The following is a 21,446-nucleotide window of genomic DNA, read 5'->3' as shown; positions in this document are numbered from 1 at the left end:
TTGGAAGATATGTGTAGTCCAACAGGGAAAATTGCTATTTGGGCCGTGCAAAAATAGGGCAAAGGCCTCAGGCTGGCATCTTAGCGAGCCACACTGCCAAATGCCTCCAAGCGCTGACGCCCGCACCCGGCACCAATTATTTATTTATATATTTTTTTTCTAGAATTTGAACAAATGTGCGTCTATTTTGAAAATTTACAGATTTATACTTCTATCGTTCATTGGACGAACGACAAGAACATATCGGCCCTTGAACGATCGATAGGTCTACGTGACATGCCAGCGTAGACATGACTAAGTATATGTCGCCCATTGAACAAGCTGTCACTGGAGTGCTATGTACACTTATCACCCATTAAGGTGACAAGTGTATAGATCTATAAATTTTTTAAAAATATATATATATATATATATATATATATGGTAGTACTATTTTGTACCTATAGTGTAGCGTATTATTTTATAGCTACTGAATAAAATTTTAGTAGTAGCATAGATGCCGTGCCGCCGCCGCCCGCCGAGGCTCCGTCGCTCATCGCTTGGATCTGGATCCACATTCACACCGGCCGAGCGCCCCGATGCTACTCCGCGTAAAAGTGCCCACATCTGATTTCGCCCGTAAAAGTGCCCACATCTGATTTCGCCGCAGGCCGAATTTACTAAAGCTCCCTCAATTCAGTGATCTAATCAACCAATCCTCTAACCAATTAACCAAGAATTAGCTAACCAATTAAAAGTCTGCTGTCAATTCCACTGGTGGCTAGAAGGTGGAGGAGCATCGTCATTTACCAAGAATGAATGAACTCAATTGTTTTGCTACGTACCATAAACCACAAACTAGATTTTGGTCCTGCGCAAGCCAGCGAGCATACGAGCATATATATGTTAATTTTGGATGGGGGAGCACCTCTTGGTGAGATGGAGGAGTCCTGGGGATACGACCAATCGAAATTCAAATTTTGGTGCCTGCTTTTTTATATACAAATAGTGCATTAAGTGTTAAAAATATGTGCCCACGGTGCCATGTGACTTATGAGTGTGATAGTGGGAGCAGTATGTGCGTGTGCATCTTCCTTGTAATCGAAAAGAAAAGACAGATCAAGTACATATCAGGGAATACCTACCATGCATGTCAAGAGATGAAATGATATTGTTACCGTACTACCTTTACAACTTGTTGACCGTGGCTCATATATAAACACTGACGGTCCTTAACACAACATATTAACATAGCATGTGTGCATGTACTAGTTTACAAAGGGTGATCCTATTCTTTAGATGCTTGAATTTTAAAATAAAATTCAGGCGATGGCTCATAGCCGTCTTCAACCTTACACCTCACGTCCATGCCCGTCTTGCCCCGTCTCGGTGCGCCCCTACCTCCTGCAGCCATCGGAAGGCTTTTCCGTCGCTGGATTCGCACCCGCCACCTCCGCCGTGCTAACTACTTCATTTTCGTGCTCCCCCGTCGCCAACCTCGTTTACCGCCTACGGTACTGGCACCACTGCCGTCACCTCGCCGCACCGCCTACCACCGGTTCATCCGCCATCCCTAGCCTCCCTCTAAATCCAGCATCGGAAAACCCCCTTCCTTAAGTTGGCAGCGGCGTGTTCACATGGGCACCTGAAATCTCATGCACCTGAGATGTAGGAGGTGTGGTTTACAAAAGGAAATGGGAAAGGGTGACAGATGCTCCTCCGTTCTGCATATATGACCATCGATCCAGTAGAGTAGAATCCATTTGTGCATAACAAACCCAAGAACACGATGAATAATCATCGACCAGCTGCTTCCTGATCATCTCGATCATGTCTTACGACAGATACACTTAAGAGCTCTCTCCCTCTCCTTTCGTAACGATCAAGTATGTATATGTATACATAATTACATACATATATGCGTAATAAATGTAGTAGACTTAAGTTAGTTGATTATGGCCTGCGCGGCGGCCGGCCGGTGGAGGAGTCGGTGCTGTAGTCCGTGGTGTAGTGGTCGTAGTCGCCGCTGTCGAAGGCGAGCTGTCGGAGGCGGGAGATGTTGTCGGAGCCGCCGCCGGAGAAGAGCACGCTCTGCCCTGGCTTGACGCCGTCCTGGTGAAGGTCCTCCAGCGACGCGTCGCCCTCCAGCGCGCGCACGATCTGGCTCATCTTGGGCCGGCGCCTGGCCGAGTGCCGGGTGCTGGCGGCAGCGCAGGCCGCCATGCGCTCCACCTCCACGGCCGAGTAGTCGCCTTCCAGCCGCTCGTCGACGAGCTCGCCGAAGCCCGTCTCGCCTGCCAGCGCGCGGCCCAGCAGCGGGCGCGCCCAGTCCACGAGGGTGTCCTCCGTGAAGTTGGTGGTGTCGATGGGCCGGCGGCCGGTGATGAGCTCCAGCAGCATGACGCCGAAGGAGAAGACGTCCGACCGGTCCGTCAGCTTCCCGCTCGACGCGTACTCCGGCGCCAGGTACCCGAAGGTGCCCATCACGCGCGTCGACACGTGCGTGTTGGTGTCCGTTGTCAGCTTCGCCAGCCCGAAGTCCGCCACCATGGCCTCGAAGTTGTTGTCCAGCAGGATGTTGGCCGCCTTGATGTCGCGGTGGATGATCCGAGGATGGCCTGCAGTTATATATATTACATTGTTCGTAACAAAGAAGATTAAAGTTGACTGCATGCAATCCAAAACGACAAGACTCACAATCTTCGTGGAGGTAGGCGAGACCCTTGGCGGAGCCGAGAGCGATCTTCATGCGGGTGGGCCAGTCCATGACGGGGACGCCCTTGCCGTACAAATGGTGCTCCAGCGTGTTGTTGGCCACGAACTCGTAGACGAGCATGCGCTGGTTGCCGGCGATGCAGTAGCCGACGAGCGACACCAAGTGACGGTGGTGGACACGGCTGATGATCTCCACCTCCGCCTGGAACTCGCGCTCCCCCTGCCCGCTGCCGGACTTGAGCTGCTTCACCGCCACCTCCTTCCCGCTGCCGGCGAGCACGCCCTTGTACACGTACCCGAACCCGCCCTGCCCCAGCATGTTCGCCGACGAGAACCCCGACGTCGCCGCCGCGAGCTCCTCGTACGAGAAGGAGCTCTTGGAGAACCCGAGCGCCACGTTCGGCGATGGAGGTGGGAGGGGAGGGCCGTGGGGGCCGGACGAGTAAGGGACACCCATCTCTCCGCTCAGGGGCGCCGCCGTCGAGCCTGGCGGTGGCGACAACGGGTTCCCGCCGCCGTGCTGGTGCCACCCTGCCCCTGCTGGAGGAGGGATGCTGCCATTGCTGCCATACTGTTGCCACATGGGCGGAAGACCGGGGTTCGGGTAGTACACGTTGCCTGCATGCATCAACAATTTCCCTTTTTTTTTAGCACTTTTCATAGCCGTCACGCCGCAAGCATCGCACAAAAGGCGCCGCCGGTGAGGTAGAGTTTCCGGAGGCGAATGCTTGTACACCTCACCTTTCTCATCGGTGTAGAAGGGCATGTTCATTGGGGGTGGCCGTTTCTTCTTCTTCTTGGAGCAGCACACACACGCCACGACGGCCATCAACACGGCGAACCCCACCACTCCGATCACTATGCCGGCGATGACCGCCCCCGTATGATCTTCCGAAGAAGAATTTGACGATGGTGACTTCTTCTGCCCATCTTTGGAGTTGGAGCTGCCACTATTCCCGGAACCAGCACTTTTTCTTGGTGGTGGCGGCGGTGGTGAGGGTGACGACTTTGATGAGGACGATTCACCCTTTGGCGGTGATGGTGAGTCCGTAGATGATTTTGGTGGTGAGGTCGACGCTTGTGAGGGTGGTGGTGAGGTTGACGATGGCGGCGAGGACTTTGGGGCGGAGGCCATTTATTGGTTGGTTCCGGCGAAGAGAGGATGGAGCTCTTCCTGTAAATGGAGACAACTCCACTCCTTGACCTTGAGAGGGCTATATTATATATGTTACGTTAATGGCTAACAATTTTAGCTAAAACTCTTGTGCTGCGAACCCCTGCAAGAAGAAATTGAGAGGAAATGTTAAGAATTAATTAAAGAACCAGCACAAGAAGGTTGTGTTGCATCTCAAAATTCTTGCAAAGGAGCAACAGGGAGTAAAAGGAATTTGTTGCAACGTTACAAGATGAAGTGGTCACATTTTGATTTTATCAAGTGTATGTGTGGTCATGGAATTGATTATTAGGGAAGTAGTGGCATCCTATATATTCCAGTTGACGATTTGTGCAAAAGGATTAACACGATTAGGATTCATCATCATTGCGTCAACACGAATGGTTGTTACAACTCATACATAATCAAAGCAGAACATATTAGCATATGAAAAATGAATGGAAGTTAAAACCAAAGCACAGGTCGGGTTGAAACTCCAAAGGAATCGCAAGACAGAAACGGGAGAAACAAATTGAATCATGAAAAGCTCATTCATATGGACTCAAAACTCAATCTGCATGTCGATATCGAAATCGATATGTAAAATGATTAATTGTATGTACCTTTTCCTTTCCCCTGGAATTGGGGTTGATTAGGTGAAGAGGGAGGGAAAAGGAGAAAGGGGTCGAAAGGCGGCGGATTGAGGACAACCGAGGATGAGGGAAGAAGGCATTAGGCGCCCCTTCCGTTGCGCCATCCAACCACCACCACCACATCTCTCATCTCATCTCCCATTTTTAGCACCGTTCCAAATAAAACCCTATGTATCTGCTGCATGTACATGTCATGACAAAGGTCTAGGGGAAAAAAGTACAAATGCCAAGCACACTACATTTGACCAAGATGAATCAACTCAAAGAATCTAAATTACTTGCATTGAGCAATAAGAATCAATGGTTTCACTCTGAATACACAAAACATCCTTCAGGTGGTCTTACCTTCCCTCGAGTCCGATCTCGAGAAGGCAGGATCCGGATCCATTATTCATTCAATGGGCAAGCATTAAATCAGCAGATTGCCAGATCCGAAATGAAAGAAGACCAAAAGGTGTCAACCGGATCAACTGAGATGTGTTGTAACCCATCTCAGACAATTCAGTCCCACAATACTAAGCATAATAACAGGATAAATGTGATCATTGCATGTTTTCTTCCCTACACACTAATGAAAATCTAAGTGCATCCTGCAACCTGCCGTGAAAGAACCAATGCAAAGCATACTAAATTAAACCAGGATGAATCAACTCACCACCCAGAAGAAAACTCAACTCAAAGCATCCAATTCGTTTGAACTTGACTTGTTCCAGAATCCAGACCCTACGCATCTAGAATACATGAAAAATTACTAGCATTGAACAATAATAATCAATGATTTCACACTTGGATACACGAACATGATGCAAGTATTGAATCAGCAGACTGCTAAATTGACAGGACACGAGAAAGGTCACCTACAACCAGGCCAATGAATGTTTTGAATCCTCTAACCAACATTACAGTTACAACAAGCACTCAAGCTCAAGTGCCACCAACGCTACAGCGTTAATCAATCCAACCATAAGAACCAGTACATCGCCCAAGCTGATAATTAGTAACATGCTCCTGGATAGATCCGAATCGAACCCAACCAGAGTGTTCATCTTGCTCTGCTCATCTGCTCTGTTCTTACTGCTCAACCACCTCCCCTGCAGGAGTGCTGACAGAGGAAGCCCTGGCCGGCGCCACAGGCTGCCCCACCAAGGTGAAGCTTTCAGGCAACTTGTACAACGGGTGGCTCCCCTCTGACTCGCCCAGGTACGCTTGACCCAGACAGTAGCCCAGCGCCCGGGCCACAGGGACAGCCACCGCATTGCCCACTTGGATGTACCTATCAGCAGCAGACACAGCCAACGTTCAGAGCTCAGGATTTCTAGACTTCTCAATGGTTGATCAATGGCTTATTTAAAAATGAAAATGGATCACTTAGGTACAAGCAAACTGGGAAGAGGGACTCACTTCTCCTTGATCGGACCAAACAATCGATAGTAGTCCGGGAATCCCTGTAATCTTGCGTTCTCCCTTACAGTCAAGACTCTTGCCTGTTCTGGATGCAATATAATCTGCGGACAACATGTTCAGTCAGGCTCATTTACAGGCGACAATCAGTATAGAAGACAGCTGCAGAGAATTCAGAACATAGGGGTAGTTTGTGCAGAAGCTGACCTGGTTATGAGGCTCCGCTCTGGTCACCACTGTAGGAACTGTTTCATCCCACCACAGGCGCCCAAATGGCCTACAAGATCATATGTAAGGACGACCAACTAATTTCCTTCTTTTGTAGAAAAAGAAAGCAGAGCCAATTGGCCACTTACTTGGATGATTTGCCCTTGATGAAGGACATTGCATAGTCAGGAACCTGGCCAACAAAGAGTTGCGCAAAATCTCATCATGTCTTAACTTTGAATTTTACAATACTTGCAACATCTCATCAGTTTTGAGTTGGAATATGTAACATAAACGGTGCACTGTTGTGGAAACATTTCTAAAGAGGAATGCACAAAATAACACATACTAGAGGTTTCCCAGACGACAGGTACACACGCTCAACTTCCGGATCCCACTCAACAACATTATTTGCTCCGACCTTGACACCCTTCAGGTCACGGAAGTTGGCTCCCTGAAATAGGAAAGAGTGATCATTATTACAGGAAGAGAAAGGACAAAGGAGTGCACAAACACAATACTATAGCTATGAAGCCACCAACCTTCTTCACAGGAATCTGCTGCACCCGCTGATAATCATCGTTGTTCAGCCGTAAGGGTTGGTGATCCAACAACTTGCCTTCATCTGGACCAGCCTCGCCACCAAAGGAGTAATCCAACATGCCTGGAGCATAACACAGGCGTAATAAGCTAAGCGCAAACATTGGAAAGATGGTAATCTTGAAATTACAGGCTGAAAAGCACAAAAGTATTCACAAAAATTAACTTGTATATAATCCACAAGGTCAACTATTAGAGCTTACTTACCTTTACGGCTCAATCGAATATAGCGCTGGAATTCCGTCTTGGGGGAAGCACTATATTCCATGATATCATTTGGTTGATGGTTCTCTACCTGCAGAAGGGTAATATTGCATGGACGTCAGTGTTACACGGACAGGCGTGAGGGTGTAGTGACAGTCAACTTGAGTGCGGGTGTCCGGCAAATTCTAAAAACAGGACGAGAATTCTTCATCACCATCGCATGGTGTGTGTGTGTGTGTGTGTGTGTGTGTGTGTGTAGAATTTTTAAAATAAAAAATGCATTCAAGTTTATATAAAAAAGCAGAAAAAAAAGGGTAATAGAGGATGGGATGAGCTGGCCCTTGCTAACCCATCCAAACCACATCGGCCCAACTCCCCTTCCTTTTCTCTTGGCCCATTCGTCTCTCGTCTCTCTCGTGCTCACATCAAGAGGCGACAGCAGCTATGGAAGGGTTTGTGGCGACAACTACCTACCAGAGCAGGGAGGGGAAGGTGGCAACAAAAATGGGTGGCAATGGCTCAGAATTGGGCAGCGACAACCCAGATCTAGCACGATGACAATGTAGGTGGCCGATGAAAGGGGATGGGCAACATGCGCAACAACATGCTCCGTGCTCAGCATGGCTTCTCCAATGTTCCAGGTCCACCACCTCCCCCCTCTCCTCTATCACCATTGTTATGGGCTCTAGGCTGTGAGCAGCCTTGAACACGGCCACAACACATCGGACGTGTGTCACACCGCATCGAACGCAAGTTGACTCGTGGCTACGTGTAGACACCACAGACACACAAAAAAAAAAAATCGGACACATGTCACGGTAACACTGATGGACATTGGAAATGTGTGAACTCAAGGAAACACTTGCCTTTGGTAAATCTGAGATTGCGTCACCAAGAAGCAAAGCTTTCTTCAACGATGGTTTTTGAGTTTCATCATATGCAACAATAGATTCCTGCAAACAAAATTCAGTGGTCAGCAGGTCATACAATTTGCAAAGGGTTTCAAAGCAATGATTGCACTTACCGAGAAAGCGCTAGGGCCTCCTCCACGTACAACAACATCATATGTGGGGAGAGGATACTTAGGGAGCACCTACATCGTCAAATACACCCAATTACTCAGCAGTCAACAGGGCAATAACTCTAGCAAATATATAAAGCAGCAAGAAACGGAACAGACCATGGAAGGAAGAGCACCCCAAAGGAAAACACGCATCCTGAACTGTGGCAGACCATAACAGCCCGCAACCATCATTCCAAGCCGTGCTTGGTAATTCATAGCCACTAAGGAGCTCAAAGCATATCTTCCTAGGTAGCCATCAGCAAATTTAATTATGTCTACGACATTTTCCATTAGAACATACTTTGGCTTCAAGTAAGCCACAATATCCATGAATGTCACCATTTGCTTGTTTTTCTCATCTTTAAGCGGCTCATCACGGTTTCTGAACCGATTGAATCCACTGATTCCTTGACATGGTGGGCCTCCACAAATGACATCAACATCACCCTTCAAAATAGGAGAAGCAGGTGGATATAATCACCAAATAAAAGTGGAGTTAAACACACAGAACAACCAAAAGCGTATAAATACTCACAGGCAGTGGCAAAATTCTTTTCCTATATCCTTCTTGTACAAATTCTCTAATTTTCAATGGGCAGTCACTGGTTTATGAAAAAAGGATTAGGAGTGCAAATAGATATACCAGGCAACAAGCATATGATAAACTAACCTGAGGTTATCAATGGGCTCCCATGTATCCTCTTCGGGACCATAACCTTGCCACTGGACCTGCAAAAAATCTAGTATTACAGCAAACCATACAGAAAGACACCTCGTTCAGATTGCTGGAATTTTTCCAGATCCCGATAGTAATTCAATAATTGAACTACTTTTCTCGGAAATGCTATGAATCTTCCAACATTCCAAACAAAGCCCCCTTTTGAGGAACCTAAACAGACAGACTACTTGAAGAAACAACACAAAAGTACCTTAAAATGGAGGCCATTTTCCCTGCCGCTGCCACCATAACATATTCCGATTAGCTTCTCTACTACAAACTCATCCTCGTCAAGTTCCGGAAGGCTGCCATCATCCTTTTCATCAACTGATCCTGCTAAATCCGAACCCACATCTTCATTGACATATTTGTCACATAAGACTGCCCATTCCCTAAGGAGAGCAAGAAACTCATCGGCTTTCTCATTCCGCACCTGCATTTAAAGATCCAGAGACACTTTGTAGCAGCAGCTGTACAGAACAAAGGGAATCCAAGATGCAGTTTAGAGCCATACCTCAGTCTGTGGATGGTTGTACTTCAGACTTTCACATGCATAGCTGTTAAGGTCAACTGCCCATCGCTGCAACAAGAGCCAAAAATAGAATTAGTGCTGAGATCATGGACGTATTCCCACCAACAAATGGCAAGGTAGAAAATTACCGTTTCTAGTTTCAGGCCTGCAAGTGCTGCACCCAAGCAGAGACCTGTTGACATGCCCCCACAGCCAGAATATAGATCAAGAAGGGTTGCTGTTCTCTCTGGCATACCAGATGGCGTCTCCAAATGCACATCATCAGAAGAAATACCAGAAGTAGTTTCACTGCCTGAAGCCCCATTTTCTAGTTGGGAGAAATACAAGAGTTAGTGTTTATGCTAAAAACACACACATTTGATATGTTTGTCACAATAGGTTTTTTGGACCAGTTTTATATCATATATAATGTTGTAGCAGTGCACATAACAGAAAATTCTTATTAAGGAAAATTGTAGCACTAAGTTGACAAAACAAGTAATTTGCATTCAACTAGTCAACCAGAAAAGGAAGCTGCAGGAGTAATTACCTGATGAGATATTAGCAAATGTAGAATATGCAACGGAGTAAGACATGTCATAGTACAGGTCACAGTCTTGTATCAGCTGAGCCTTGGCTTTTGGATCCATCTAAAGCGAACAAAAAATTGCAGTGAGAAACATGAAATGTTGAATTACTGATAAACATTATATGCATAACCAAGATAACAGTTCTGAACAGGAAAACTTACATTTGGATCAACATGGACTATCTTAACCTTTGAAATGATGCAATCAAGTACATTGTCATTCTTTTCCTCAGAAAGGAAAACACGTTTAGGGTCATGCTTATGCTCATCGACATTTATGGACACCAGGGCATTGATTACCTGCAAAGATAGCGCTCAGTTCTATGCTGATTTTCACATAAACCAAAATAACCCAATGCTCAATAGTCAGTACGCACCGTGTCCTCTGCACGGAAGAACCATTGGCAAGTGAAATAACTACGGCGGTCTGTTCCCTCAAAGAATTCAGTTATGCGGCCGATGTAATCAGCCTCACCTTCTCCAGCCTATGATTGGCAAAAAGGAATCAGACATGTAAGGGAAGCTACACCACATGGAAACCTTCATATAATCTTGAAGATCACAACTGGAGGTGCGCAAGCACTAACAAATGCACGTCAAGCACAAGGTTCAGCACCATCTACAACATTCAGTTTTTACATTTAGAGAAGTAGCAGAGGAAGATACGCAGAACAGGGCATTTTCCGCAGATTAAATGTATATACCAGCATTTTAGTTCAGTGGGGAAGCAACATTGTCATTCAATTAAACTAGTAAGAACTTCCATCAAGCTAGAAACTAAGCGATAAACTACACTTACGTCTCATACCCAGCCAAATACCACATGGAAAACTTCATACAGTCCTTAAGATCACAATGGGATCAAGCAGTGACATATCCAAGTTGAACGCAAGGTTAAGCAAGATTCGGAGTTATTTAAAAAAAATAAAAAAGAGCAACATTTAGAGCATTCCATTTACATTAGAACAGTCAAAGGCGAAAATGCAGGGCAGTGCTTTTGTGCAGAATAAAAAGGTGGAGTTTTATCAGCAACAATGATAACACCGTAAGTAAAGAAGGCACGGTGGCGACCTTGACATAGACGTCGTCGTTGAGGCAGTAGACGACGTTGTCCACCTTGGCGGAGCGGTAGTGGCACCTGGCCTTGACGTCCTCCTCCTCCTCCGGCCTGTGCGGTGATAACAACAGAAACCAACGGGCACACTTCGTTGAGAACCTCAAGAAAAAATATCAGAACCGAAGTAGAGTGAGAGATGTACCTCCTGGCGGAGTTGCGGTCGTATCTCTTGGGCCACTTGCTCCGCGCCTCAGCCGCGGGGACGGGCGCGCCGAGGAACTCCGGCTCGTGGTCGGCGCCGCGGCTGGTGACGCGGGGCTGCGCTACGCGCTTCCTCCCCGCCTTCTCCGGCGACGCCGCCGCAGCCGCCTCCTCCTCCCTCGCCTCCTCCTCCTCCTCGCCCATGGCCATCTCCTCCTCGTCGGGCTCCTCGGCGCACACGTCGTCCTCCACTGCCTCCTTTCTCCTCGTCCCCGCCCTGGCCGGTCTGGCCTTCTTCTGCGGGGGCTTCTTCGCTGAGGACCTCCCGCGGCGGCGCTTGGTGGAGGCCGCGACCTCCTCCTCCTCCTCCTCCTCCGCCTGCGCCTGCGCCTCCCCCTCCCCCTGGATCTGGTCGTCCCTGGCCGCCTTGGCGGCTCGCTTCCGCGATGAGGCGCGCGCGGGCGCGGCGGAGGACGGGGAGCTCGGCGCCATGGCGTCTAGAGGAGGTGGGGGGAGGGAAGAATTGGCTGCTCTGCGGCTCTGCCTCTCTCTCTCTCTGCTTGGGGAGGGGGGATTTTAGAGAAGAGATCCAATTCCGATGGAGGTGGGAAAGCGAAAACCCAAAAAAATGATTGGGGTCGGGGGAGCGGGAACCCCCAATTTCGGAGGGCCTGCAAGGTCACTGGCGAGTGGGTCCAGAAGGCTGCGGACCCACAGGCAGTGACTCTCTGTTTTGGCAGTGAGGGGGGCGGGCGAGCGGGCGGGCTGGTTCGAATTTTCGCTTCGCACCAGGACTCACTAGGAGCACGCGCGTTGGGTTTTCACCGTCGTTCTCCTCTCCTCTTACTGCCGGGTGGGGCCCACCTTCCACTGCGGCTAGTTTGGGACAGGGCTGCCAGAGTTTCCTCGTCTTGTTCCCAGCTTTCCTTTTTCTCAAATTTCCACGCGTAGAAAACTAACTTATGATCCGTGCAGAATGAAGAAGGAAAACTAACTAGAAATCTTCACACATAGAATGATATTTAAATTCTACACGTAGAGATTTCTAGTTAGTTTTTCTTTCTCATGATCCGTAGTGCAATCATGCCTGACTAGGGTTCTGACGGTGATTTTACAAAACCCTCGTCACACTATATGCCATGAGAGTCCAATAAGAAATCAAAACCTATTCTCAACTTGAAGGGCATTTCAGTACGATCGATGCCATGTGAGCAAGGAAAAACTATCACTAAATAAAACCACGAATAAAACTTTTTTTGCGAAACTATGGCCTCCATGTAGAACATAGGAATATCCCAGATTCCTGTACAAAAATGAAACTTGTTTCCCGAAAGTGAAATTCCTGCAATCTAAACGGCGCCTAAGCTGCAACCCAAACTCGACCACTAGGAGCTGCTATCCCATGTCACAGCATCACCCAGTTGCTGCAAATCAATCGATGGCATCAAACATCTGGAACAATTATACATACAACACAAAACCAACAGGAGAGGAGAAATCAACAGATTAACCGACTCAGATGTCAAAACTGCAGACTCTATACCACTCACTATCTTTCCGGTTTCCATACACACAGGGGAAGCAAAGCAAATCAAAAGAAGGGAAATAAATATTCGAGGGGAACACAGTAAAAACCTCGACCTAACTTATTCTGTTTTTCGGGGAATACAAATCACTCGCCAAGTATTGCTGTATTGAATAGCTGCTGACTTTCTTGTCTACTCGAACGGAAATACGACTCCGTTACACCCGGAGAACAGGTTATACTCCTTGATGTTTGTCTCCTCCCTTGAGCAGGACTGGGCTGGTGCAACCGGCGGTGGCCTTGATGCCAATGCTCCGCCGCTCTGCTCTTCTTTGGATGTTGCCAGGGCAGGAGGGGCTATTGGTAGGTTGAATTGGAACAGGGAGAATGGTGTGCAGTCATCATCTTTCTGTTTGGTGCTGTCTTCTGCACAGCCATTCTGTGGCACTGCCTGATTTAGTTTAGGAGGTAGGGCATGGCTCTGCTGCATGTCTGGCGTTATGACCACCGGTGCCCCATTTCTACACAGCGGGGCTGGTGGTACGGCATGAAAGTTCACCTGAGCCTTGTGGATTGGCTGCGAAGGCATAAAACCAAATTCAGGACCTGAGTAAGGATGGATATTATTGCTGTAATGCATTGGGAAGTCGACACACTGGTTCCCAGCTACTCCATATCCAACAGGGGCCACAGGGCTAGGGTAGAAGTGGCCAGGCTGAGGATATGGTATGTATCCATTTGTTGGAACTGGCAAGGGATGATTGTGGAACCCCATGAATGTTGGCGAATACGGTGGTGCATGCACCTTTTGGTGATGCAACAGCTGATCCTGGAAAGGGGCCACACTGAACCCAAACTGATTGCCATCAGGAGGGTGAATGCTTTTCGGTTGGTATTCTCTGAAACCATTTCCTGCACACATCTCAAGTAATGAACGGGAAGCACTCTTTGTTGCTGGATCACCTGGGCTGCTATTGTTCCTTTCAGAAGATTCTTCTGAATCAGATGTCGATGAAGATTCAGCGTTCTGAGCACTCAGTGAGGTCATGCTGCTCATGCTGCTGTCTCTGTCTCCCTCACTTAGGCATGAAGAGCTGCCCGAACTGGTTAAGTTTGCCGTCCGACCAGCATCCTTAGTCAAGCAGCAGTCTGGGTTGTCCACTACATGAGGTCCACTATTGCAAGCAGCTTGATTCTTCTCACTTTCTTTGCATGGCTGATCTGTGTCTGACTTACAAGCTTCCTCAGATCCCTTAGAACAAACCTCAGCAAGTGGTTCACACCCCGTCTCAAGATTTTGACATTCATTGACATCCTTTGAGCATTCCACTTCACTGGACCGATCAGCATCATCAGCTGACACAGCAGCATTATTTGCATTCCCTAAGCTCGCTTTCTTTCTAGAATCCATTGGCTCCCATACTTTCTTTGGACCTGCATTCTTGTTACCACCAACACGGCCTCCTTTTGACACTATGAAGCTATCCAATGGATAGCACCTGCGGTACTGCAACCTGGGCTTCTCAACCACGGTTTTCCTGGCCATCTTCATCTCCCTACTTGGCCTAGCTGTTGTGGAAAAATATCTGTAGTCTTCCTGATTGCCACAACTGCAGGGGTTGTACCGATCCCTTGCCCGGTTATTTGCACTGAATACGGTGTTGTAGCCTCTAGCGGGATTCATTGTCCTTTCCCTTGACTGCCGCTGAATATCTCCTGTGTCCCCAGTGTCATACCGGCAATCTTCATTCCAACAACTGGGGTCTTGTTCTTGAGGGAAATCTCTTCTAAATCTTGATGATTTGGACTCCTCACATAAGAGTGAGCCATTGCAATCTGTGGGAACAAATTCTGATGTTGCATTGCATTCATGCTCATTGCTCTGTTCATCAGTTTCCTTGCTTGATGATTGATCCACAGAGGTATCAGGAGAGTAATGTTCCCTGACCACAGCATTATATTCCTCTTCGCTAGAGTCTAGAACATCTTGTGACTGATTATTAGTTTCTACTGTTGAGTTGCTCAGAGACGATAGTGAAATATCGTCTGAAACTTTTGATTGAACTAGTGTTTTTTCCTTATCTCTGTCCTTTCCCTTCAGCCTCTCTTTTCTTCTATGCTTCTTTTCTCTCTCTTTTGCTCTTCTCCTCTCCCTGCGCTCTTCTTCTTCGCGCTTTTCTCTCTCTTCTTCCTCAAGAAGCTTTGTCTACAAGAGTAACTCAAATTTAGTATCCATTAGCGAAAGCAAGACAAATCCACATTACAGATATTTCTTTTATTTTTCTACATCTACTATCACGGTACAAATACATACCTGCTTTTCCAATGTAATTATTTCCTTGCAGGCAACATGAACTCGTTCTTCCAACAGTTTTAGTGCAAGGGACACGAAAACACTATGCGCATTTTGCCGGGCTGTGCCTTCTCTGAAAGCCTTCTCAACCTGTAAACACACCAATAATTAGTAGGAGATTAGTGCTTTGGACTAGTTGATCTGATTTCCTAACAGTAAATCAATTGTTCTGCTCATAACAATGATCATATAGTCTTTGGTAGAACTAAAATACATCAAATATGCTGGTAAGTGATAACATACCCATAAAAAATAGTTAAATGTACTGCTTAAATGATTCTTATGTCTCAGTTGAGCTGGTTATTTAAACAAGACATAAATACTACTTGTAGAGTAAATAACATCAATAAAACAGATATTCAGTGTGCTACACAAAGAAATCCTCCTTTCAAGAGGTTGACGTAAAAAAAGGAAGACATCTAAGGTAATACTATGACATTGAGAAGGCATACAATGCCAATCCTAATTCACTTATGAATAAAAAAGTAGATAAACTTTTAATCTTTGTACAGATAATATCACTATAGGAAGAGTTCTCTTTCCTCAACAGTTAGTAATTACTGTGTATTCAACGACATACATTACCTGTTCTTTGAAGATCACTGCAGCAGCATCCAGGAGAAATTCTCTTGCAAGTTCAGGGCTCTTTGCATGCTTCTGTGGATGAGCAGCATCACCATCAGGGTCATTCCCGTCTCTGTCCATTGCATCCTCCTCCTGCTCATGTGTTTGTCAAAGGATCAGAACTATATGAATTCCCAGAACAATGCATATTAATCACAAATATTCTAATCATGTTGGATATTAATTATTTAAAATAGAAGCCACTTACATCCTCTTCCTCGGCTTCTTCAGCATGCTCAAAGAAACTTCTAATACTTTCACCTTTGGTAATTGTCACAAACCCGTCCCCCACAATCAGCCTGCGGTGAACACATGATTGGCCCTTCAAGGCATGGGCCTTCACACAGAACTCTGTGCAGCGGCCATCCAGCCTCCATGCTCTCAGTGTCACAAAATAGTCTTCAAACTGATCAAGATCGATGCCATTCCTGTGGACTTGCCCATTCATTCCCACATCTTCGAAGTCTAGAATATCAGATTTTCCTTCATCTGTTCCAACAGCCCACTCAAAATGATGGTAAGATCCATCTTGCTCCAATAAAGATTGCTGCCAATCAACAACAACAGCATCCTCGAACACCTACAAATAATCAAATATGTGAAGGCAAATGTTAGCATGCCAGCTGGAAGATGCTTATAGGCAAGGCATGTCACTTACTACACGCTGACAAAGGATAATGCACGACCTTCCGGATCTTATTTGATATAGTTTTTCTGCTGTGCTGTCTTACCAACTGAGGATGCATGCCCCAAGAAAGAAAAAAGAGAAACCAAAACAAACATGAACTCAAAGATAGGGAGGATGGTAAGGAATGGTGTCCTGACCTCACACTTGAAAGCTGTATCTGCAACACAGAACCAACTAGTGCAGCGAGGTTCCTTTCGCATGCGCTTTAGTTCCTTCAGCTCCTTGAATTCACGAATAACATTCCTTCTGCAGTCTCTGCAAAACCTCTTGCTATCGAACCTGTTGCACAGAAATTTCATCCAAACAGTTAGCTAAATATTTACACATTAACTGTAAATGCTCCATATTCAGAAGTCAGAGCCTCTCAACAAAAGGTTGCATTGGATAACCGAAATAGTCGTAAAACTGTAATTACCCATGATATTACATAGGTACCAGATTGTAGTTAGTAGCCAATTAATAAGTACCAGACAAAAATTCGAAAGAACAAAAATCATTAAGATGTGTTAAGTTTAAACAAGAAATGAGAAACTTTACAACATAACTCTAGGTTGCTTGTCCATCAGTTCTTTGTTATAAGAAAAAAACATTGGGGCCAATGTACAAGAATATGCAGACCAAGTTGCACTAGTGTCTATCCAATAAACATCTGAGTTTTATAAATATATGAGAACATAAAGTTCATAGTTCAGCAATGTAGACAAAATGTTACTTCATCTTCTTGGATGTAATCTCTTTACAAAATAGTAGAACGAATCAGGAAAGTTATACCAATAGTATTTTTGTACACATTTAAAAGATATTCCTATGAATATAAAAAAGAAAATTAACTCATCTTACAATACTAGATACATATTTCATTCCTATTCATGATAGCACATTCCTTGACAAAAGTTCGTGAGGGAAAGCAAATGAAGTTTTTAGTTCAAAACTGTATTAGATAAAGCATTTCAGTTACACCCACCTATGCATGAGCCTTTCAATGAAGTCCTCTTCCTTCATCCTTAAGAGAGATGATCTAGTTTCTTCACTCAGTGCCGACCAGAAATCTACAAGAGTATCACAAGAAAGGCGTGCAGTGTGCAAAGCACATGTGTCTCGCGTTCCATGCCCCCTGCCATAGTTAGGTATCACTGGGCTAATCCATCCTCTGCCACCCCCACCACATGCATCAGGGTAAAGCATTTCACGTTCACGTTCCCTCGCTCGTGCATTGTCAAAGACCTAGTTAAAACAATGTGGAACGCTGTGGAGTAAGAACTCTAAAATGGTCGAGGAGCAACTTAAGGCACAGAAAGCCGCCATAAAGGGCAATCGGAAAACGCACAAAACATCAGTGAAGAAGTTCATAGACTAAAGGTAAAAACACAAGATACTCTTCAGGCTTACATTCTGGATTACATGAATAGACTTTGCATTGATGAAGCAGTCAAGAAGAGTTAGGATGCCATCCTTTGTAGTTGAAAGGCCTCCCCAAGGATGAACTGATGGGTCCTGAATTTCATCTGCTTCAACTTCCTGAATCCTTGGTTCACCTGAACCTTCTTGATGCAGTGACTTCCCATACATGACTATTTGTGTGAAACTTTCTAAGAGCAGCCCATTGCACCTTGAACAGTATAGGTTCTTCCGAGCATGTTCGATGAGCGTCTGTTTATCAAGTCTGAGCAGCGCATTCCGTGCGTGAGGCGACAGGGCACTCCAAAACTGGAACAAGTTGAATAAAAAAATATCAGTTCCATCTGTAAGATCTGATCTTATGACATAGCTCTAACAGCATAAAAAAAAATGAATATTAATAGCTTATCTCAAGGCAGAAGAAAGCAGATAGTACATTCAATAAATCAATTGTGACTAGTGAACACTGTATAATTTCATGCCAATCATAAGCACCATTACTCTGTTTTAAGATGATACAAAAGTTTTCTAGATTATTAAACCCCTAGTTAACAAAACAACATAGAACAATACTTCGCACTAAATCTTATAACCAATTACCAACTCAGAGCCCCTAGAACCTTTCCAGATAAGGAATCTACATCACATGAATAAATACTCAACCTTCCAATTACTACCTCAGACGCAAGCTAAAATTTGGCAAAGACAACATATACTTGGAACCATATCATTTCATCCCAAAACTTGCAAGCTAAAATTTGGCAAAGAAAAAATACACTCGGAACCATATCATTTCATCCCTACAATCCAACCTAAAATAAAATGTTTCGAGGCTAACTTAACTACATAATGAACTGGAAGGGGGGACAGGACAGCACATAAACCCTAGGTACAGTCAAATGGTGTGATAGCCCCAGACAAGAGTAACGGCTGAGAGGTAGATGGTAATGTTTCCCTAGTCCATATTGCCCTAACTAAGCGCCAATAATTACTCTTAAGAATTTGGATTGTCGCCTTCACTAGTATGGTCAGTTAGCATGGTAGCAACGTCATCAGTAACGGCTTCAGTTCAGTGCATCCATGTGTCCAGACGAGACGAAGCAATCGGATCCTTCAGTCACGTGTCTGGCTGCTCCAGCCAGGACACAATGATTACTCTCCGGAGTTTAGTTTGTCGCCATCGCTGCTCCTGTTCGCTGCTCCTGTCGGTTAGCGCAGCAGCAACGGTATCAGTCCTCAGTGTACTCCACTGTCCGGACGAGACAAACCAATCAGATTCTTCAATCGAGCAGTTAGCTCCTCCAGCCAATCACTAACCACTATTCTCTAGAATTCAGGTTGTTTCCACAGCTCCGGACAGTTAGCGCAGCAGCAACGGCATCGGTAACGGTAACGGCTCGAATCCAGCGCATCCGATTCTCCGAACCAGACAAACGAATCAGAATTCTTCAATCGAGAGCATATCTGCTCCATGCAGCACCCAACAGCATCATCCGGAGTCCATGCCAGCTGAGAAGCCGGAAGCAATCCAATCTACTCCGCCCATCACGGAATCCTACCACAGCTGAGCGAGCAATCAAACCAAACCCTACAAAACTGAACCAGCGCTACCCCCGCACGCGCCCACGAGCGCCGCGGATCGTCGTAGCACAGCCCTGTGCGCGCGAAGAGCCCAGCACAGGGAGTCAGATCCGCGGGGGAGACTGGGCACGGGTCAGCGGGCGGGCGGGCGGGCGGGCGGGCAGATCCGATCGGGGCGAGCCCGGGAGTGGCGTTACCTTGTGGAGGCGGTCGAAGGTGATGTCGTCGCGGCGGCGCGACCAGATCGCCGAGGACGGCGGCGCCTCCGCGACCATCGCGGGCGCCTGGTCGGTGGTCGGGCGGTCGGAGGTCGTGGTGGTGGTCGCTCAGCGGCGGGCCATCGGCGAGGGTTGAGCTGGGGAGGGGAGGGGAGGGGAGGGGGATCTGAGATGGGGGAGGAAGGAGGGAGGGTTTGCTAGAAGAAGAAGAATTGGGAGGGGAGGCAGGCGATGAGATGAGCTCAGGATGTGGTGGTGCGATGGGGTAAAAAACAAAATACCAAAACAAACTGAAATCAATAAGCCAGAAAAGGTGGGAAAAAAGAAACGTAGAGGAGAGAGAAGACGACGACGATGATGAGACAGAGAGGAGGATGGATTTTTTGAGTGAAAACGAGAAAATGTGTTTTTTAGATGTCATCATCCTTTCTTTCTTACTTGCTGGGAGGAGAAAATTGATATTAGGAAATCATCTAATATTTTCCAAAAAAATCTAGAGTCAATGCCATGATTTAGCATGCGACATCGAAATGAAAGATCAATGTTGATCGGGAAGTGAATTGGTTAGGGTGACGCTTGCCGGTGGCACCTTATCCTATGGCTACATTGCTTTGTTGGTATGTAATGGAAGACCATGTTCTCGTAGAACAGAGTTGTTATCAACATATATTTTTCTTCTTCCAGGGGAAAATGTTATTCATATTTCCTTAATGCAACCAAACATGAAAGATATGGGGTGAATCCTAACACAAATATAGTCTGTTAGAGGCCCTTGAGGGTACCCTTAAAGGCATCCTTTGGAGTGTGGCCTGCAAGGGGTGCTACCCCCTAGGGCATCCCACCATGAGTACCTCATCGGGGACACCCATTCCAAGCCTTGTTCAACTCCACAATGAAGATATGGCTTCATGACTAAGGCTCTGTTTGGTTCGCATTCTAATGGCTTTTGTTACTCAGAAGCAGAAAACTGAACCAAACAGGTCATTTTTGGAAATGACTTCTGAGAAACAAAATTGGCAAAAGCTGTTATTATAACTAGAAGCTAGAAACTGATTTGTAGGAGCTTTTGTAACTTTTGAGAGATGATGTTATGAGGGATATTATATATATTATATATTTCATCCATATTAAAAGCTAATTCAAAAGCAGCTTTTCAACAACAGCTTTCAAAAGCAGCTTTTGAAAAAGCCTCAGTCCAACTAAACAGACCCTAAGACTCACCTACGACCCCATCTATAATGCATGACCATTAGAAGAAAATTCTTCGCTTGAACCACGGGCTTAGCCACCTGGTCCATGTTGTCAACCTGGTTCATGATGGGCCCAGTGGCGGATCCAGGACTAAAATTAACTTATGATAGAAAAATATTTTCACAATTTTATAATTTTTTTGGATTATATACACATATTCTAAAAGAAAATAGTGGTAAAAGAATCTACACATATGATGTATATGTTTCTTAGATAAACATTTTAAAAGTTTGATCGGATATCATCCAAAATGTCAAGTTTTTATGACTAAAGGGGTACTAAGTATAGTATTAGTGTATTTATAACTAAAGTAAGGATCACACTCTCCTTCCCCACACGTATTAGCCTATATATATCTGATCTCATGCATCACCCATCGCAATAATACGTTAGCGCTCCGCTTCTCCCTTGTCGTCGCTTTGATCAGGGTGGTCGATCTGCCTAGGGGGTGGTTGTTGCTCCGCCGGCAACATCTAGCGGATACTAGAGCTCGCCAGGGTGGTAGATCGGCACCTGGATGGGCCTAGGCTTGGTCCAGGCGTCTAGGTGACCACATGACATCTAAAGGTCTAAAAGAAGGTTCAAAAGATTTATTTTAAACAAAAAGTTAGCAAAATGGTCTAGAAATCCTAAAATTGGTATATAATATATAAATGTTAAGTATGCATAATTTTTTAGCAAAATTATTTATTCAAATTCAATAATTTAAATTATTGAAAGTTGAAAATGGCTTTCAAAAAATAGGAACTAATGATGG

General features: G+C 45.8%; 3 protein-coding genes across 3 annotated transcripts; all 3 read right to left on the bottom strand.

The window, feature by feature from the left end:
• Positions 1 to 1,551: 1,551 nt before the first annotated feature.
• Positions 1,552 to 4,134, bottom strand: LOC133903078 (proline-rich receptor-like protein kinase PERK4). Its single transcript, XM_062344430.1, has 3 exons — positions 3,436 to 4,134; positions 2,677 to 3,312; positions 1,552 to 2,597 (listed from the first exon to the last, which is right to left on the bottom strand). The coding sequence occupies exons 1-3, from the start codon at positions 3,827 to 3,829 to the stop codon at positions 1,933 to 1,935; spliced, it is 1,695 nt and encodes a 564-aa protein (XP_062200414.1). The 5' UTR covers positions 3,830 to 4,134; the 3' UTR covers positions 1,552 to 1,932.
• A 1,123-nt stretch (positions 4,135 to 5,257) lies between these two features.
• LOC133903079 (DNA (cytosine-5)-methyltransferase 3-like) lies at positions 5,258 to 11,681 on the bottom strand. Its single transcript, XM_062344431.1, has 20 exons — positions 11,053 to 11,681; positions 10,865 to 10,961; positions 10,171 to 10,278; positions 9,956 to 10,093; positions 9,755 to 9,854; positions 9,354 to 9,532; positions 9,208 to 9,273; positions 8,905 to 9,126; positions 8,646 to 8,704; positions 8,511 to 8,577; positions 8,093 to 8,422; positions 7,937 to 8,005; positions 7,779 to 7,865; positions 6,916 to 7,003; positions 6,651 to 6,772; positions 6,458 to 6,562; positions 6,258 to 6,301; positions 6,109 to 6,178; positions 5,902 to 6,005; positions 5,258 to 5,773 (listed from the first exon to the last, which is right to left on the bottom strand). The coding sequence occupies exons 1-20, from the start codon at positions 11,541 to 11,543 to the stop codon at positions 5,572 to 5,574; spliced, it is 2,748 nt and encodes a 915-aa protein (XP_062200415.1). The 5' UTR covers positions 11,544 to 11,681; the 3' UTR covers positions 5,258 to 5,571.
• Positions 11,682 to 12,571: 890 nt separating this feature from the next.
• On the bottom strand, positions 12,572 to 19,728 carry LOC133903072 (uncharacterized). The gene is made up of 8 exons (XM_062344423.1): positions 19,418 to 19,728; positions 17,631 to 17,948; positions 17,206 to 17,465; positions 16,379 to 16,520; positions 15,762 to 16,133; positions 15,515 to 15,646; positions 14,891 to 15,019; positions 12,572 to 14,782 (listed from the first exon to the last, which is right to left on the bottom strand). The coding sequence occupies exons 1-8, from the start codon at positions 19,493 to 19,495 to the stop codon at positions 12,770 to 12,772; spliced, it is 3,444 nt and encodes a 1,147-aa protein (XP_062200407.1). The 5' UTR covers positions 19,496 to 19,728; the 3' UTR covers positions 12,572 to 12,769.
• Between the last annotated feature and the right edge of the window lie 1,718 nt (positions 19,729 to 21,446).

This window comes from Phragmites australis, chromosome 21, assembly GCF_958298935.1.
Source record: "Phragmites australis chromosome 21, lpPhrAust1.1, whole genome shotgun sequence".
In the NCBI taxonomy this organism is placed as follows: Eukaryota; Viridiplantae; Streptophyta; class Magnoliopsida; order Poales; family Poaceae; genus Phragmites; species Phragmites australis.
The sequence above is the reverse complement of the archived record's forward strand: the minus strand, read 5'-3'. Positions and strand labels throughout refer to the sequence as shown.

Coding starts and splice junctions, on each gene's coding strand:
- LOC133903078 (XM_062344430.1), bottom strand. CDS start 3,829: ATGGCCTCCGCCCCAAAGTCCTCGCCGCCATCGTCAACCTCACCACCA. Junction 3,313..3,435: donor CTTCTACACCGATGAGAAAG/GTGAGGTGTACA, acceptor TGATGCATGCAG/GCAACGTGTACTACCCGAAC. Junction 2,598..2,676: donor CGCCTACCTCCACGAAGATT/GTGAGTCTTGTC, acceptor ATATAACTGCAG/GCCATCCTCGGATCATCCAC.
- LOC133903079 (XM_062344431.1), bottom strand. CDS start 11,543: ATGGCGCCGAGCTCCCCGTCCTCCGCCGCGCCCGCGCGCGCCTCATCG. Junction 10,279..10,864: donor ACGACGACGTCTATGTCAAG/GTCGCCACCGTG, acceptor TGCCAATCATAG/GCTGGAGAAGGTGAGGCTGA. Junction 5,774..5,901: donor TTTGGTCCGATCAAGGAGAA/GTGAGTCCCTCT, acceptor TGCTGCTGATAG/GTACATCCAAGTGGGCAATG.
- LOC133903072 (XM_062344423.1), bottom strand. CDS start 19,495: ATGGTCGCGGAGGCGCCGCCGTCCTCGGCGATCTGGTCGCGCCGCCGC. Junction 17,949..19,417: donor CCTTCGACCGCCTCCACAAG/GTAACGCCACTC, acceptor AACTTGTTCCAG/TTTTGGAGTGCCCTGTCGCC. Junction 16,521..17,205: donor ATTGAAAGGCTCATGCATAG/GTGGGTGTAACT, acceptor TCTGTGCAACAG/GTTCGATAGCAAGAGGTTTT.